Source organism: Pyxicephalus adspersus, chromosome 6, assembly GCF_032062135.1.
Source record: "Pyxicephalus adspersus chromosome 6, UCB_Pads_2.0, whole genome shotgun sequence".
NCBI classification, from domain to species: Eukaryota; Metazoa; Chordata; class Amphibia; order Anura; family Pyxicephalidae; genus Pyxicephalus; species Pyxicephalus adspersus.
In genome coordinates this window covers 37361516-37381158 of record NC_092863.1, presented here as the reverse complement: position 1 = coordinate 37381158, position 19643 = coordinate 37361516, and the positions used below count along the sequence as shown (strand labels likewise).

Genomic DNA, 19643 nt, shown 5'->3' with positions numbered 1-19643 from the left:
CAGCTATTGCTGGCCTCCTGAAAATGTTAGTTGCCTGGCTATCTCAAAAGCTATTTATTCTGCCACACTAACTCGGGCAAGTAAACAAAACACAAGAATTTCTCAGAATGTACTGTAGCCAATAAAACAGCATGACAGCCAAAAAAAATTGTATTTTCAGAACTAAAAGGTCAGCAAAGGCAGCCTCTATATTTGCCCTATTACAGGTCTCTTTTATTAACATACAGCAGCATTTACTGAATAATTATTTTTGTTATTAAGTTGCCAGAACAAAAACTGGGTATTTTTTAATTGATCAAATAAACTGAAATGACAGATTCAAGTTGTTATAAAAGAAATTTATTTATGTTACAAATATAGGTATCTGCATATAGACTTGCTTTATCTTCACTGCCGGAGAGAGCTACATATTGGATTTGGGGTGGGGACCAATACAGGAGCACAAAGGGAAAGGTCTGATTGTCTTCAGTATTTTGCAGGGTTATGCAAGCCAAAGAGAACTCTACCCAACAAATCAAAGCTTATATGACCTGTTTATAAAGCTAGTAATAATTTACTCTCCCCCTACATACCCTTTCAAAAGTAATTATTATAATTCATACTTAATTATGTTTGTTAATTTGTCCTTTAAATATTCTTCATGGACATCTTAACAATACTTCATACACACAAGAGGTTTGAGAGCTTTCACTGGAGGCATGTCTTGTTATATGCCCCTGGCTTAGCATTCTTGATAACTTTATTAGCTCTCAGAGCACAGTTTAAATATTAATAATAATGTAATTGCATAGTCATACTAGTAGTAGGTGCAGAACATGCTTAGTTAACAGTACTGGAACGAGGGCGAAGGAATCCTTGTGCAGGCTGCATTTCCACAACTTTCTTTTCTCGTAACCGGGCATGTTCTTGGTACCATTCCTAGGGAAGCAGAGTTAAGAGCAATGTGAGGGTTCATTCATAAGGCTGGCACAAGTGGGAATATCTTTCAAACAGTAGAACTGCTGGAAAGACCTCCATCCTCTGAGGCACTAGCAAAACCTGGTGATATGCTGGTAGCAGAATATATATTAGCAGAATTATACTGAACTTGGCAGAAAGTTTTTGTTGCCAGTGTCCAAGTTGGCAGCATAACTTTCATCTGTATCAATATCCTGTGTCTATCAATTACAAATGATAAATAATATTTTTTTTATGGCTCTACACTCTAAATTTGTATGGAATCCATGTGTGTTTAATATACATGCTTAAGGCAAACAAAAAAAAGGCAAAATTCACCTGAATCTCTTCCTCATACATCTTCATGCTGAGGTCACTTTTTGTTTGGGATCTTCTACCCACAAAAATAACGGAAGAAGCCTAAAAGATAAAACTAGTATTAGTGATAAAACGGTGAGAACATAAAAAGTCAAATCAAAAATCAATACATCATACGTTTAGCGTAAGGGCCAAGATCACGACAAACCGACAATCTATAGTGATGTAATCAGTGCAGTACCATATTCTGAATATTACTGATGGCTGGACTCTGCTTACATTTGGAAAAGCTATGAACTGTAAGTTTTGTGGACTATTCGAGGGACTGCTCTATGTCATTAAACAGTGGAATGAAACAAGCAAACATCAGTAACCTACCTCACTGGCTTGTAAGTGTGAAAGCAGTTTTCGCAGTTGGTTTTTCTCATCATTGCTTTGTGCATGTCTTAAAATAACTGCCAGCTCCTCTCTCCCCACATCTTCCTCCAAAGTGATTCCTTTCTCATCTTAATAAATCAAAAAAAAGAAGTCATATGTTAATATGTATGTCAGAAAATAGGCTACAACTTCCCTTGGTACCAAAATTTAAACAGAACTGTTTTGTGAAATACTGAACAAAATACTGACAATTGTAGATTACTAAACTAGAAAATGGTACATTCAAATTTGTACAAAGTGTAAATTTTGCTTCATCATAATAAAGGAAACACCTATTTTTACATTGAATTGTACTGCATTAATACTTAGCAGAATAATGTGGCTCTGTGATGATAAACACACTTCAGAAAGCATTGCATGTATTTTTCAGGACCTGTGCACAGTGAATTTTACACAAACATCTCAGTTACTGTGTCTTGTTCCAGTAATAAGCAACCACAACAATGAACTCACAGGATAAAATCGTGTTCCTCTAGGTCATATGATTACCAGATCAATAGGCACATTTGGTAAGCAAATACAAGTAGGTTGCTTATCAAAAATGAGGTCTAATATCTAGCTATTATAAATAGTGAATGTGATTACTTTGTTTTTTTAAGCTCATAAGTATCCTGACAAAATAATGTTAATAAAATTATTTTTATGTATATGTAAGCTCAATTACTAAAATATCATATAAGCTTCAAAGAATATCTGTACATTTATCCACGTGTTCAGGGTCTGATCAGCACGCTGCCCATGCCAGGACGATTTCTAACGTCTTACGGACAAAAACAGGGCTAGGGTCCACATACAAGCCTAACGTAGAATTGGACCATCATCCACTAGTGTGGCACTTGGAGGATCAGAAAAATGGTACATTCCTGACAGGGAGTGCCATTTATCCTTCTCATGCTACAGGTGGGGGGCAAAGAACAAGTAGAGTTATACTTTATTGTTACAAATGTACCTAGTGATCCTGCCATTTCAGCCTATGGGTTCATGTTCAGTCACCACCCTTTCCTTTCAAATGTGCTCCTGCATTTTCACCCTTTTACACAGGTCTCCAATGAAACCTAAAAGTTTTAATTATATCATATATAGGGGCTTTTGTTGTCAGGATTAGTCAATAAGCTTTTTTTTGGCATCTGTTTTTTTACACTCCCCTAGACTTGAATAGGTAATAAGTAGTACTGATGTGAACAAAAAGGCATGGTCCACTGCGGTCACCATTAGGAAACCCACCTTGAGAATGTCTATCTTTTATTTTTGCTATCATATGTATCATGAACACTAACCTTCTGCATCTTTATTCTTCCTGCAGTAATTCATTCGAAACACAAATGCATCCAAGATACAGGCAACAATGATGGTTAATACAACCTGTAATAGATAAAGGGATGAATGATGCTTTGAGGATTATGACAGCTATCCACATATAAAGCAATTATGATTTGGTTAAACTAGACTGGATGTTTCACCAGATCATAATATTTCTTTTAACTAAAAAGAATAACATAATTATAAAGATAACCCCATTTTGTAAACTCTATTGAAAGATATTTCTCAGATAACATGGCCTGTATTAGCAGTTAGCAGTATATGAACACTTTGGTAATTAGAATTATCAATGATTACAACCAACAATAATTCATTCACTGGATTTATACAAACCATCACTAGGTCACTTTTGTCATTTGTTATACACAAATCTAAAACATTATTATTCTCAAAATACCTATATTTACAACCATTTTTTATCTTAGAAGGTTTCACTGAGATGTGCCATCATATGCAAAATCCTAATTACCTAATGATTACCCATAATGATCCAAAGCTTTGGTTTGTCTAGGTCTGTCACATATTAACCAACATACATACAAGCAATATTTGAAGGGTTTCTGCATTTCTCTTTACAACATTAACTGAATGTTTTTATGAATTCAGAAAATGTAGGCCAGTGAACAATATGGCCATAAACAAAAGTTTATCTAATGTATGTCTGTACTTACCATAGTGACAATATAAAACACCATAAAGTAAAGGCGTGCCCAATGTGATGTCTGAGAAGTCACTCCTTCCTGTTCAAAAGAGATATTTAATGTTGTAAAAACATTTTTAATAAAAGACAAATTGTAGGTAGGGATTTGTACATCTTAGAGTTATGTTTGAATTCTATGTAACATGAAAGTTTATTGATTAAAAATTGAATTTAGTGAAAATACAGTAAAACTTTAAAAGAGACTGTAAGAGACAAAAAAAGTTTCTCTCTTCCATAACCTTCCTGTTAGCAGTGGTGCTCTTGAGAAGATTTCACATTATGGGTCTGGGATGATAGGCTGGATACGATACACTTTCATCAGTAAAGCTGGGTGATCCAGCAAACCTGGAATACATTTCCTAAACATCACTAGCTATTTGTTAGCAAATGTTTTCAATCCTGAACCAAATCAATTTCAGGTTTACTGGGTCACCCAGCTTCACTGATAAAAGTGTATCCTCTCCAGCATTGGACAGCTCTAATAAACCATGTCCTATATGTCTACATTCATAAAGTGGGGCAGACCTTTCCCCTTTGATTTTCTGTGACACTTACCATGATTATATACCAGTTATTCACCACTGTCAGTTCAAATAATGTCACTATAAGAGAGGAGAGACAAAGCTGACTTTAGATTGAGAAAGTATACAAATGACAGAAATAACAAAATGTTTGGATAACAAAGACAAAGCACCACAAGTCTATTGTTAGTCATTTCTATGCCAGGCAATCCTCAACAGGTCATATTTTTAGAATCTACAATATTCCACAACTGATTTAAGGCCTGTGTCAATGGGCTTCTGTTTGCATCAAAACAGTTCCTCCCATACCTGTCTATGAGAATGCAAATGTATCCTAAAGCAAAAAGATGCAGCTTAGCAACATCTTCAACTGATCCCAATTGCAAGACTAATGCACCTATAAGCAAACTGCCTTTTCTTAATAACACAAAGTCCCTTGACACATTTAAAATGCATTGTTATCATCAGCCTAAAGCTAGCAAGGAGTCACAACTAGATAATATTATGCATTAAATAATTCATATTATATACAATACAATATATTAATAATACATGTACACAGCAGTGTAATAATAATCAGACAGTAGAGTTATGTTTTTTTAAATTCAAAGCAATCCATGTCCAATTAGTTCATTGAGAAATAATATATGGTTTTCCCCTCTTACCAAAGCTGATGAGGATGTTGTCAAAGTTATTTAGATAGTAGTAACCGTCTTCTATTTGGGTATGATTTTCCACAGTACGGTTAAGAAAACGATATGAATCTGCCACAGTGCTAGTACTAAGAAAACAAAAATAGACAACAATGTAATATTCATATGTTTATTTACATTTATTTGACTAAAAAATAATAAAAAAAGTTTATTTTAGTCCTAAACATACAATGAAAAAATAAATTCATTATATACAAAGAAAGTTCCCCTTCTTTTTGCTAGGATATTAAAAATGTTTCATCTTCTAATAAAAACATGAAAGACGATATTCCTAGGCTATTTAGATTTAGGTTGGCAGTTTGCTTATCAGTGGGTTGAACAGAATAGACTGCAGCCTCCTAAAACAATGCAAACTGGTCACCTCCGAAAACAAAAACTTACAATCAATTGATTTGCAAAGTGCAAGGGTTTTACTACCACCCTAAAAGAAGTTTTCTTTTTTCAAACTTTTTATTGAAAAATTCCTTAAGACAGCCCCTTCTGCATTAAAGGTCACAGTGTAAGTTATTCCTGGGATATAATGAAAAACAATACAATTTAAGAGGCCTAATAAATAAACAAAAACTGATATTCAATGCTTACTTGCAGCAGTTGGGACGCAGCACACCCGAAAAAAACTCCATACCCACAATAGAAAAGGAATAGTAGAAAATAAGCAGTGTTAGGCCTAGACTGTAAGAAAAGAAATACAATAAGAACATGGACAAAACTGTAAAAGTAACGCCATTAGACATTATCCCCCAGTTGGATAAAAGATTACCTGGCCATCCGTGGTAGCAATTCAAACATTGTATCTAACACTGTTCTGTATCGCTTCTTTAATTTGAAAAGCCTGAAGAAAATAAGGGCAGTCATTATGTGTCATTGTGTGTACAGTGAACACTAAAAAACACTAACATTACACCTAAATATAATATCATTTTTATTATTGTTAATGATTTATATAGGGTCATAATCCTTCAACTATGCAACACAAATACTATTATAACACTGGTAGTCAGAACACACTGGGCCCAATTTGTTAAAGCTCCCCCAGGCTGGGGAGGATACTCTTCCGTCAGTGAATTTGGGTGATCCAGCAAACCTGAAATGGATCTGGTGCAGGATTCAAAATATTTGCAATCAACAGCCTTGGATAGCTTTAAAAAAATCAGACCATTGTTACTAGTTAGGTAGAAAGGTGCTTACAACAAAGCTGTGACAGAAATACACTGTAATCATGGTTTAAAATACACCAGTTTTAACACACCTACCTGAGTAGCTGCAAAGGTCTCAGGACTACAATAAAGTAGAAAGGCTTCATATTAAGAGCTAGAGCTAGGAGTCCCAGCAGTGCCAACAAAGTCACAGAAAAATCAAATCTATAGGGCAAAATAAAAAGAAATTTAAAAAGAGCTAAACCCAACTGGATTTCAGAATAATCTGAATAATTATAAAATAATTCTATAGCATAGGTGTGTTTAAGAAACATCTATTTGACAGTTTTACCTAGACAAATTTTGTCACAATTGTTTCAATCCAGGAATAACAATAAAGTGAAACTAAAGTCTACAAAGCGAAAATTGCTTACTGACAGGCAAGAGGTGTCTAACAGCCTGACAGAACTTCTTTCTAATATTTTACACTGAGCTGTTCCATGTCTAGCGCAGCGTACAGTCTTGATAGGATTCTGATGCAGGAGTCATCCCAACCTAGCCAATGAAGAGGACTGAAGTGCTTGGAAAAAGAACGGGTGGAGATGGAAGTGCTGGATATTAATAGGGCAGCAACTGTCAGACTTTAAGACAAATAGGATGGCAAATATATTTTATGTAAATAAATACAATTATGATTGGTTCTCCTAAATAAAGTTGCAGCAACAGTTTCATTTTACCTTTAAGTCTGAATCAATATACTTACAAATTCCATCCAGATGTAAAGTATTCTAATGGGCCCAATCCAGTTACTTTTAGGAGGACTTCTGCCCCATAAACTAGAACAAAGGAAATAAACATTTTCCTAATTAACACTATTCTTTGTATTTTCTGTTCTTGTACAAGGTAATGCACTCTCTATTAAACGGCCTTTTATCCAAATTATCCACAGACAATGTTACCTATGTAAAACCTAACACAAAGGGTTTGACCCTCTTGTACACTTTGCAACAGCTCTTGGGTATTTTCATGTTTTTTCAAATAATGCTATGTTATGAAAAAATAATAACAAAATTGCACATATAAATGTATCAGATTGTGGTGTAAATGTCACTGCCTGATTACACATTTTACAGTTTGCTGGACTGTAAGCTCTTGTTTGGCCCTGATAGATAATATGACTTTAATAGGTGTATATATTGCATTCATTTTAAAATCACCAACGTATTTAATCATTTTTCTTTAAATATTGAAAATCATATCAATGTATTGCTGAGTGAGATTTTTAACCTAATCTCCATATACAGTTTGACTCACACCATGTAAGAACAAAACCTGCTGGAGGCAAACTAAGTAGCACTTGGAAAACCCATATAAAACCAAAAGGGAAATGTGGTACTTTAATGCAGACACTATTCAAGCCTTTAGATTAGATGCATGTTGTTTGACAACTTTAAGTTTGGTAGTATCATGTCAATACAGGTCTAACTGTTGATAAATGTGCTGATATCTTTAGCATTGCCTGTAAAAAGGGATGTTAGACAAGCTGGAAACAATCATTCCATAGACTGGAGGCATCCTGAAATAACAGTTTAGGTTAAATGAATGTGTACATTCAAGTTAATAAGAGTGTCAGATTAAGTAACCATGCCACAATGTGTAAGTATACTGTGCATACTTTGACATTAAAGCAAAAGCCCATCCTCAAACAAACTTAAAGGCATTTCATTTAGTCTCACTTCCAAACAAAGATGGTAATATTGCAGAAGATTTGTGTTAGAATTCACATTAGGTTTTTCCGGTGAGCACTTAGGAACACCATAGAAAGGGACTCTGGGTGAGCCCGAGTGCTACTATTCTAGGTAATATCAACTTCAAATGCATATAATCTCTATACCCGGGAGTTAATCCAGATATAATTACCATACCCGGGAGTTAATCCTAAGAATTACTTGCCCACAATATAAACAAAAATTTCTATGCAAAAAAAAAAAATAGGATCACTTTTTGAATCAAAAACTGACAGAATAAAAATGCTAGGGGGGTAAAGGCCTGCTAGAACAAAAATTGAACAAAGCAAGGTCCAAAAGCAATCAGGTGGATTTACAGCAACTCAAATAAAAAAAGCTTACTGTAAAATTGTAAACATTCCTAGCTGACTCTGCTTACATGCCACTCAAAGCTGGGGAAAACATTTTGGTACTTACTAGATTGTAAGCTCTTCGGGGCAGGGTCCTCTCCTCCTGTATCACTGTCTGTATTAGTCTGTCATTTGCAATGCCTATTTAATGTACAGCGCTGCGTAATATGTTGGCGCTATATAAATCCTGTTTAATAATAATAATAATAATAATACTTACTAGTGAGGAAAACAACGTAGCTCCACGGAACACCTTGGGGAAAGAAGTTTCCACCTAAAAAGAACATTTCAGTGGATGTACCACAGGATGTATAAAACATACACAAAATAGACAAATGTATCATATATATTACTAGTATAAACCAAGATTTTTTTGACCTAAAATAGCATTAGAAAAAAAAAATCTAATTTAAACTTGGGTGACACAACTAGATGGCACGGTGTCCTAATGTAAAATGTTTAACAAACTATCTGAGACTTTAGAGCAGGGGTCGGCCAGAAAGGGCCAAGCCAGTAGTCCGTTCCGGCCTAACACTCCCCTGGGTCGATCGGCCTAAAATACTTTAACACACCATTAATGTATCAATTCATATTGTTTGGCATTTGTGTTTGTAATTATTTGAATGTTAGCAGTAATAGCCACATTTTGTGCTCAAGCTCGCTTTCTTTTATTCCTCAGGCCCAAGGTCTGAGTCACTTTCCTTTATTTCTTCATGTTCAATATTCCTTTATTAAAATATTTTCAATTATACATATGTGTATACATTGTAGTCTCATATATCCATAGACATTATTAGAAAAAAAAAGGCCAGTTTTTTTTTCCTGGTAAAAGTAGGTCCCTCGGTTTGTTGCCAGACCATTTTATATTCATATATTCAATATATACTAGTAGAAGAATAAAAAAGTAAGTACATGACCTAAATGTTCTTTTTGTTTTAAGAAAAACAATATAAATAATAGATATAGAAGTGTATATATCAAGGATTCAGTAATGAATTTTCCCCCAGAAAAAAATAGGTAAATTTGCCCAAATAAGACTATTTTTTTTTCTAAGATTCATTTGTTGTATTATTTTGTATGTATTATGCTTTAGTATTTTTATTATATAACATTTGCTGTTAAAGTGAATATTGGCAAGTCAAATATCAGACCAACCTTAAAACTACAGTAGTGGGTATCAACACATATTTTGTGAATATTTTAGAATAATCCTTTGGGCAAATCTTTATTAAATAGGTAAAATGGGTAGAAAGTTTTTATTCTGCCACTAGCAATAAAGTGTAGAATTGCCTAACATCCACAAGCCTTAACTGCGCCTTAGTTTAGGCTCAAGATCTTGGTCAAAAGGTCAAGAAGCTCCAGCAAGCAAGGCTGGGACAAGCAATTGCTTCTGACTATTCCCTAACAGCCAATCAAAAATCAAATATGGTCATGGAAGTATCACAGCTGCCCCTGCACAACAGACAGCAACTGGTCACATAGCACACGGTGCAGTAAGGATGGAAGGGGAGCAGATGTCCCTAAACATTTTTAAAGTGTTAAAAAAATAAACATTTTTTCCATTATATAAAAGGGATATTCACCTTTTATGTAATGTTAGAAATGTCATGATAGTTCAGCTTTAACCAGAACTTTGGGAAAAAAAAACACATTCTCCACTGCAATCCAGGTAATATTTGAATTATTGTGCAAGGGAGAAAATGTGAGAATGCTGGACAAAATTCTGCATGGTTCTACATTCGCTAATAATAAAACAGGGGATTTGACATGCCCTCAAACATTCTCTGGTAGAAATCATTTACTGCTATTGAAACACATGGACCTGGAAGATTTCTACAAGGAAGTGTTGATTAAATTTTCACCAGGCAGTTCGTGTTTTAAAGCGTACCTATACTCAGAATTTTCACTTTACATAAAAGGGTAGAGAACCTCTTTGTGTAAGGTGAAAGTTGTTTTTTTTTTTTTTTTTTAGGTGCAACACCCTTTTTTTATTTATTTAAAGGGGTGCAGCACCGCCCCCCCCCTAATTCTCAGCCGCCTAGGCGGTCGAGAATGAATGGAAGCGCAAAGCCTCTTGGGAGGCTTTTGGGTGCTCCTTCTACGCATGCCCGAGCATCTCAGTCTGTCATTTGCAATCCCTATTTAATGTACAGCGCTGCGTAGTATGTTGGCGCTATATAAATCCTGTTTAATAATAATAACAATCTCGGGCATGCGCGGAAGGAGCCTTTTTGCTGAAGGAAAAATTTGCCGATCTCACGCATGTGGAGTGAGATTGGCAATTTTTTTTTTCATCCTATGTCGCCTGATCTTGTGGTTTGGTTGGGTGACGTAGGATAAACAACCAGAAAGAAAAGACAAAGATGACGGCGCTCGGAGAGCCGGCTCTGAGATGACACAGGACCAGATGCCAGACACCCCTGGAGTGATCAGACTGCCCTGGGGAATTGAAAGTAACTGTGTTTTTGTTTTTCTAATTTTTGAGTATAGTTCCTCTTTTTAAATAAAGCCTTAAAGTTCTGCAGGTTAAAATCATCTAACGGAACTGTTGCATCTGATCGCTAGCCTGATGAGATTTGCTGGTTACTGCTGTCCTGCATTGCATGAATCTCCCTGCTTCTGCTTCATTCATTCTGTGAATTCTCTGTTGCTTCTTCCAATATTCCCTCCACCAGTTGGACTATCAGTCATCAGGCGCAGCTCTGACAAGGCATGATAAAGCCACTAAGATGGCCGCTTCCACGCAAAGAGAAACAGTGTAAAACAAGTCAGGAAATGCAAAAAGATCAGCTGCATGCAAATTGCAGGCAATACCGTGACTGTAAAAATACTATAGGGCAATATTTTAGTCTAATATCAAATAAGCTGAACATACCTTTCACCATAAAGGTCTCAATCAAAATCCAGAATCCATTTACGGCAACCACAACATCTAAAAACATAGAAAGTCAACACAATTACTTTTATATTTTTAAATTTTACTAATGTAAACTGTTGTATGTACTCTTTGTTTATAGCCCATTTGTAAAAAGATGCATTTATTCAATGCATAACATAAAAATGGGAACACTGAAAAACATATAGTCTTATTTTGAGCTGTTAAATTGTATTTTTAATTAAAGTTAAAGCCTACTATCATAAATGTAGGGATGCACGTCTCTGATAACCCCTGTAACCGAACACGTCTATGCTTTACCAAGAAATCAACACAGACTGCTATTTCATGGCTCAGTTCCCTAGTGAATACCACTGACAGTTGTACCATTTTCCTGCAAATTACTTGACTACCACATGACTACTATGACCATTATCACTGACTACCACAGTAATGGTGGTTCACCACAATTTTCAAAAACAGTAGTTTGAAAAAAAAGTTACTAATACTCACATACAGAGTACTGGAATGCTTTTGAATTTGCCAAGACATTAATGCCTGTGTAAGAAAAAAAGTGGAATTAATTTTACATTTTTGAATATATCATGTGCCATGAAAACAATAGTCAGGGGCATACTGCCAACTACGGGAGGAATGGCAAACAAAACAAAACAAATAGTAGGCTGGTCTAGTAGGCTCCTATAACGTATACTTACTCCCAGTATGTATAAGTTATAGGAGAAAGGACTGTTTTTTTTTTTTTTTTGCACTAAAATCTTCTTAATTCAAGATTATTCTCTCTGCGCTGATTGTCTAAGCTGACCTAAAAGCATCATTCCTTGGCCCCGGTGATAACCTGGAAGTGACATTTGGGCATTTTAATGTAAAGGTGCGATCCAGACCTTGCATTAGTGCTTGCAGTATTTGCAAGGTTGACACTGGCATTGTCTCAGCACTTCCTTTGTCTCTGAAGGCTCATTAGGTGAGTATGCTACTAGGCATAATTATTAGCTACCTCATTTGAATCATTGGGAGTCAATAAAAAATCCCAGATTCATATTGGTTGGACCAAAAAAGGGTGGAGTGCTGTGTAAATGTTTTGAGCTCTCTTTCATCTAATCTTTGGTCTGTTCAGACTGCCCATCTATGCCTGGTCAGACCCTCATCTGCTACCAGCCGATGGCTTTGGTGAGTTGCATCCTACCCGAAATTAAAATTAAAGCTGTCTTTCTGGTATGAAGTTGCAATATGTCTGTTTTGTGACACATGAGGGTTCTGCTGCATTGGGTGCCTCAAGCGCACACTGCACCTAAGACTTCTGAAGCTGTAATGTTTGAAACCTAGAATCATGGCCTCTGTTACAAGATTATAGACCTTTAAAAAACTAGTCCTCTCAGGCTTTACTGGGGTTGGCTCCCTATTCTGTGGTATTAGCCGAGGTTATTATTAAGTTTTGTGTGACTTTGTGGCTCAGATTACCGATTTAATCACTGATTCTCAGAATCCTCAAGCATTTTTTGAAGCCTAACCCTTCAGATTTCTTCGCTGATCTGCATATTAGTTTAGCAGCTTTGGAGCTATTGGAGCCAAAGACTGTATATAACAATGAGCCTGCTCCTGAAGAGTCACAGGCTTCAGCCATAAATCCAAAATTTGAATTTTGAGACCATTTTGGCTTTTGTTCACCTTTGCTTGCATCTTGTATACACTGGTGAAAGAGTTGTAATCCCAGGGACATAAAATGGAATTTTGATCCATGGCTCCTCCAAAGTTTCTCACCTCTAATCATTCTGTGTCACAGAAGAGTTTAGCAGACCTCCATCCAACCCTCCTGGGCCTTTTAGAACAAAGTATTCTTGCCCAGCTTCCCATGACAACAGTTTCAGGGGCTCCATGCTAAATAAATTTGAATGGCCATTCTCCCCATCTCAGACCTCAAGTTTCTGAATGTATTTTTAGAGTACCAAAATGTTTCTTTGACATACACCATGCCCCATTTCTTTTCACCAGGAAGACTTTCTTGTTTCTGTAGACATCAAGGAAGCATACCTGCTTGTCCTAATATGACTTGCTCATCAACATTTAATGTTGGGTTTAAACAGTACAAATCTGTTGCGCTGCCCTTTGGCCTGTCATCGGTGACTGGTGTGTTTGCCAAGGTATTTACCCCTAGCAGTAGCTCTAATGCACTCTCAAATTAATTTTAGCTTAGGCCCCTATCCTGGTAGTGGGAAAGGTTATCATAGGCTGGCCTACAGTTTGATTGCCAGTATCCAATCCTTCAATAGGTGACAGTATACCCTGAAGGTACAAAACTTCCTGTGTTCCTGGCTACACTTTACAAAAATTCTATTTTTGTTGTGCCCTATTCTACCAAGAAGAATGCTGCTAATCACTAAAACTGAACAGCACTCAGGGGAGAAAATCAGGCAAACACAGATCATGCCCCAGTCTTTGAAATACCTGAAGATTGACTTTCGCCTAAGGATTTAAAGCATTTTAGGGTTTGTACCAATAACTCACAATGCATAATAAAAAAAAAAAAAAAGAGTTATTCACCTTTAAATATAAGAAGGGCTGTAGGTGGAAGGTCATCAAACCAATGTTCACGAATACGCTGAACCTGTCCGGGAAAAAGTTTAAAGCATGAATGGACAGTAACCAATATCACACTCTAAGAATGTGAAATTTTAATGGAAACTCTATGAATAGTCATATGTCAATTTTAGGCTGCTGGCAACCTAGATCATTCTTGCACTCTGCCATCTCCCAGAAAATTCAAACATGCATCTCCTAAACACCAAACACATTGGTTTGAACATGGTGCAAAAGAACAAATAACAGGATTGTAGTTATGACTGAGCAACACCATGGTGCTGATATTCTGTAAGGGGACTACTTCAGAAATATCTCTCCTCCGAAATCTCTGAAAAATTTAGGCTACATAATGATTTACCTGTAATGTATGCTAAAAATCAATATAATAATTATATGTTAATGTATAGTTAAACAGAAATGAGGATCAAGGTTGTAGAAAACACAAACTTTTTGCAGTTTTCACAGTACTGCTATTTTTACACATGCAAACTACTATGGATATATGTATATGTACACAGCAGGCAGTGTTCCCGTTGACCACCCCTTTATTGTAGCTATGAGTTCCTATGAGAATTTCCAAGGGGAGTTGAACAGGCTTACAGTTACCTGGTTTGCCAAACCCATAGTAAACTGAACCAGGGAGTGTTTCCCCATCCCTAGAACCTCTTTTTTTAAGTGTCAGTCTGCCCAAAAGTGATAATTACATACCTTCCAATTCAGGTCTACCACTTCATAGAAATGATAAAAGTCTTTTAACCTGCAAGACAAGAGCTTCTTAAAACAAAATCGAAGTAAAGCTAAAATACAGACATCCACAGCAGACTTTGAAAGATACAATACTTGTCTGTTAGTTAGTGGCAGATATTTTAAAAAGTGTTTGGTTTTGGGATTAGAGTTAAACTTCGCTTGGGTTTTTAGTGCTGTCTGTGTCCCCATTCAAGACATTTATTCTTTCCAATTAAATATTTAACCATTTCTTTAAAAAATATTTTTGGCTTTAAATATACTTTAAATACCCAAAACTCAGAAGATTCATTATACATTTACTTGCGTGAATGTCATTCTCCAATGTATAAGGATTGTTCCCAAAATTTATTTAACCATCTATTTTTTAGAGTTTCTGTTAAAATGCCACTATTGGTAACATTTTCCACATTTTTAACTTGAAAGATGTTACAAGACTGACCTGTTACACATTACTCTGATTTTGCAAAATTCATGCATTTGTAATTACTCCCTTTAAGGGCCGGTGCTGTTCAAATTTGTTGTACATTTGACAAACATTTACTTAGCTCTCTCAACTGCATTCACTGAACAGATTTTGGAAAGTTACCGGAGATTGTCTGTGCTGCTCTTTTTCAAGACTCTGAAGCAAAGGTATCGATCACGAGCTGACATGCGGGGCTTATAGTACCTCATCATACCTTCAAAATTACGAAATGAGATTCCAGGGGGGCCCTGCAATAATGTTTATTGCAGTAAATTAGGTGTGAACACCAAAAGTAGAACAGAAACAAAATCATGTTAGTAAATAAATTGCTTTGAAGGTTAACTGCTTATCTGACATTGATGGATCCATGCATATGTTTGACCATAATATCAGTTTGTTTACTTGTGTGTGTAGGTGTACATTATCCCCTAAAGTTTACCTTTAAAAACAAAAACATCAAGATATATATGAAAACTGAAAACGTGTAAGCAAATCTTTAAGGATGCTTATACACAAGTAGAAAATTCAGTAATTTACTATTGATTCTTCAGCCATCACCCAATCACTGTGTATGGTACATAAATTAGAAAATGTATGCAGGTCCTATTGTTTTTCTGTACTTCACTGGTATTGGAATTGTACTTTACCTATTAACATTTTCTGAGGATTCAGATGTGCTAACAGAAATCTCTCGTATATAGTGAGCTTTACATATTCTTATTAGTTTTTGAATAAATGAATTCTAATAATTTTATAGTAAACACCATTTTATAATTATAATAACTGTAGAGCTTTTCTTCTTTATACCTGAGGGTTAACCAGCAGCTGGTAGCTGTGCTGAGTGGCTGTGCGTTTATGCAAAAGCAAGGACTTAAACTTCTTTTTCTCTATGTCATTAAATGTGTCAAACACAACTGCCAAAAGCTAGGAAAGAGAGAAAACAAACATGAGCCATGCACCAATACCTTACATTTTTAAGTTCAATTCAATTCAATTCACCTGCAATGCAACTTTACCATTGATAGTCATTTACAATATAGGTAAGTCTACAGTTTAGAGACAATTCTTTCATAATGAAAAGGCAATGCCTGTAGATATATTAGTTAAGCATACACCGCACCTTGTACTAAGATAAGAAAAAGGAGTCTCACTGCCAAAAACATAACTTTAAGAAGAAAACATTTAATGGTGGGTAAGCTGTTGACAAGATTCTGCCTAAAATGATGCTGTTGTAGCATATCGATCTTGTGAGTTTTGCACATTTTAAGAGGATGACTGCTAGGACCATATATTAAATGTTTTATTTTTGGAGAGAGTTGAAGGGTTAACAACCCCCCCATTCCCAAGTTTTTATTGTAGTCTGTATTCCTGTTGGGGAGATTTACCCTTTTTTGCCCTAGTGATTATGTCACACATACCTGTTCCTCACTAAAGCACAGGCATCCTTCTCCTGCGCATGCAGGCAGTTATGATGCCGGGCGTGCCTCTGTGTCCAAGCTTTATAAACTCCATCCGATCCGCTAGCCAATCAAAAAACAGTCTCTCGATCAGCCCTGGCTCTTTAGCTAGCTCACAGACTGCATTGTGCGTTTGTGCAACAAGTCTTCACAAAGTGGCTTGAGCTCCCCAGTTCTGTGATCTAGTTCCTGTTCACCTGTTGCTTAATCTAGTGTCTCCTGTGTACAGCTCCTGCGTTAACCCCTCGTTGTCCAGTCTGTTGGTTCCCAGCCAACTTCCCTGTGCTGTTCCAGTCTATCTGTGGATATCCCTGCATCCCCTGTACCTCCTGTTGCTTCCGGTGTCTCCTGTGTTCCCTGTGGCCGCAGTGGCCTTTGTGTCACCCATGTGGCTGTTGACCCATGTCTTGTGACCTGACCTCTCTTGCTTGCTGCCTGTTTCGCCCCCGGCTTTTCTTGACTATCCTTCTGCATTGTGATTTGGTACCGTGCTTTGCCCACCTTGGTGTGCCCAAGGGCCGCAACCTGGCTCCAGGCTCTGAAGAAAACCTGGTTACTGCTTAGACTCTGTGCCTTGGCCCTTCTCAGGGCTCATACCACCTCCGTGCAAGCCATAGCACCCCTTAGTGGTCCTGTCTCTCCGTGTGTTACAGATTATAGTGACAGTAAAAAAAAAAAAAAATTACCTGATAAGGGTTTTAACAGTTTTCACTCTATAAAAAACACAACGTTTTTGCTATACATATACTTCAAATATTTTTAAACTGAAACAATGGAACAATTACATAGTATAACAGATTGCATGTCCAAGCTCACCAAATTCATGATGAAATACAGCTCAATCGATAAGTAAACAATAAAAAAGATGCAGGACCACCGGTTGTGTGAATAAGCTGGCATCATGACATCTGGAAAACTATGATACAAAAGGTGAATTGTTATCTATGTGACCAGCAAGGATTATGGAACAACAGAAAGAATAGGAAGGTGCTCACTTTGCAGTAGTCAGAAGAACAAAAAGGCTGACAAGACTATTTTCCAGAGTGCTAAAATACTGAAAGACAAAAAGGAAATCAGTGTGTTCTTCCAATGTTCCAAAAAAAACAGGCAAAAAACAAAAAAAAACAGTTTCTAAAACATAAAAGTGTATATAAACAAACTAAAAACTTTTTTATTTAGTTTTGAATATTTTTAAATTATATATACTATATTTAGTTACAATATGGAAAGGTTAAAACATTTGTCGGGTTCTATTGCTCAATGGAGCGTCACTTCCTGTTCTGGTGAGACAACATTTTGCCAGACAGGAAATGAGGAAAAATTTGCAACAAGGTAAGAAAAAATAAAAATCTGACAGAGGTTCTAATATATCCTGACCTCTGTCAGCGCTAAAGGGTGTTTCCCTCCTGTCCCGCCACAACAACCTTTAAACACAAACTGGCTAGAACCATCTAACTTAATGTATACATATTTTTTAAGTGAAAATAAGAAATACTTTGGAAAGGGTTATAACTTACTGAATCAGAAGGGTTTGAGGAAAAAAGGTAAAAGCCTATAAAAAAGCCAACAAAAAATACCAAGAAATTAGGTGTTAAAAAAACAAAGTTAGCATACAAAAATGACTACAGAAAGCTTAAAGCCTAACTCCAGCAAAACAGTGAAATACAAAGATAAAATACATATATAGAAGTGTTTACCAGCCAAAGGATTTATTTTTCTGGCAACCAGCCCAGAAATTTACACTTTGCTTTGATACACAACACAGACCTTTCTGGCATGGCAAAGTTCTCTGATTTTTGCAAACCTTATGGGAAAGTCCACTACTGTGCTGAAGTCCTATTTCTCAGCAAACTACAACTGGCATTAAAAGCACCATAAAGTATCTTGAGACAACCAAATTTCCTGTCTGATGAACTAACACGATTATCCAGCTCTCTCTTCTCTATCTGTGCTGTCCTGGCTCAACCTTTTAGACCATTTGCTTTCTGTCCTGTCATTCATTAGGTCTGTGCTTCATGTGTGGGCTTCTTCCCAAAGGTTACTATTCTGCTGTTATGGTGTTTTTTTCACATAGACTTCTGATAAACTTACACTCAGCGGAGTCGCAAAGCAGTGACTGCACAAGCACAGACATAATACCAAGGAGCAGAGATTTGTGATTTATTTTGCGGTCGCAGTGGCGAAGAAATATTATTAACAAAGGTTGGTGAAAATCATTGGGAGTTAAACTGATCAAAGAAGGAAGGAGCACAGACTGGGAGAGACTGTAAAACACCTACTCTTGGCTCCTGGGGATAGACCTTTGGAGACCGTGTAATGATGTCACAGGAGCTAAGGGATTACATTGAATAGGGTTATGGACTCCAAATAGTACAAAACAAGATAAATGAATATAAATTTATGGTGCTTGCATTTAAAAAATACATTTAGTATTATACTACTGAATACAGAGCGGTATTAGTATATCAGTGTATGCCGTATCATCCGTATTTTACATCTGCCTGAAGTTCAGCTAATATTTGTGGTGCAAAAAGCATTATTCATATAGGCTAAAATTTGCTACATTTACAGACCAAATTATTAACTTACCCAAGATGGCAAAAATGACCATGAAAAATAAAAGCAGCAGCAGAATATCTATGAATGGTGGTAGTGATTGAAAAATCTGGCGCAAGTTCCTGTGGAGTAATAAAAAATGCCTACATTTATGCACAGACAAAAGAACACTAGTATTATCATATTGTAATAATAAACTGTATATATATAGTGCCAACATATAATGCAGTGTTTTATATTAATTTATAAATTGAGTTGTATTACATTGGCAGGATATTCCACTCTCTAGTTAACACATTTAAATACTGCAAACTAAACGGTACAAATAAAAACTTTTAGTTCTACTGTCCCCAATGTGCCAAAAAAAATAAAAATAAAAGACAAACAAGATACGCTTTCTCATATAAAGATAAATACTATATTATTACTGAAATACAAAGCTGAGATTATATATATATATATATATATATATATATATATATATATATATATATATATACACACACACACACACACACATATATATATATATATACACAGTGATACCCCGAAATTCGCGAGGGTTACGTTTCTCTCTCTCTCTCAGGCAGGTATGTACTGTACATACATTACAAATAAATTAAATGTTCAGGTAATAAAGATACTGTACTTTATACAGTAAAAAAAAATATACACAGTACTAAAATGTATGTATGGGTACCGATGTTTATTGATAATGATGATGCAGG

At 36.0% G+C, this 19643-nt stretch overlaps 1 protein-coding gene across 4 annotated transcripts in view; it reads right to left on the bottom strand.

Moving 5' to 3' along the window:
• Window positions 1-317: 317 nt before the first annotated feature.
• The window catches only part of TPCN1 (two pore segment channel 1), a 33980-nt gene continuing 14654 nt past the window's right edge, over window positions 318-19643 (bottom strand). For all 4 annotated transcript variants that reach the window (XM_072415317.1, XM_072415318.1, XM_072415319.1 and 1 more), the window contains 22 exons: window positions 18949-19037; window positions 17877-17911; window positions 17355-17413; window positions 17176-17275; window positions 15710-15826; window positions 15026-15150; window positions 14401-14449; window positions 13654-13717; window positions 11608-11652; window positions 11095-11151; window positions 8440-8493; window positions 6846-6918; window positions 6200-6307; window positions 5707-5778; window positions 5529-5618; window positions 4899-5014; window positions 4268-4314; window positions 3684-3752; window positions 2970-3054; window positions 1633-1760; window positions 1276-1356; window positions 318-918 (listed from right to left, as the gene is read on the bottom strand). In XM_072415317.1, the coding sequence (XP_072271418.1) occupies window positions 820-918; window positions 1276-1356; window positions 1633-1760; window positions 2970-3054; window positions 3684-3752; window positions 4268-4314; window positions 4899-5014; window positions 5529-5618; window positions 5707-5778; window positions 6200-6307; window positions 6846-6918; window positions 8440-8493; window positions 11095-11151; window positions 11608-11652; window positions 13654-13717; window positions 14401-14449; window positions 15026-15150; window positions 15710-15826; window positions 17176-17275; window positions 17355-17413; window positions 17877-17911; window positions 18949-19037 (1762 nt within the window). In that variant the 3' untranslated portion in view covers window positions 318-819. The remainder of the gene's footprint in view (window positions 919-1275; window positions 1357-1632; window positions 1761-2969; window positions 3055-3683; window positions 3753-4267; window positions 4315-4898; window positions 5015-5528; window positions 5619-5706; window positions 5779-6199; window positions 6308-6845; window positions 6919-8439; window positions 8494-11094; window positions 11152-11607; window positions 11653-13653; window positions 13718-14400; window positions 14450-15025; window positions 15151-15709; window positions 15827-17175; window positions 17276-17354; window positions 17414-17876; window positions 17912-18948; window positions 19038-19643) is intronic.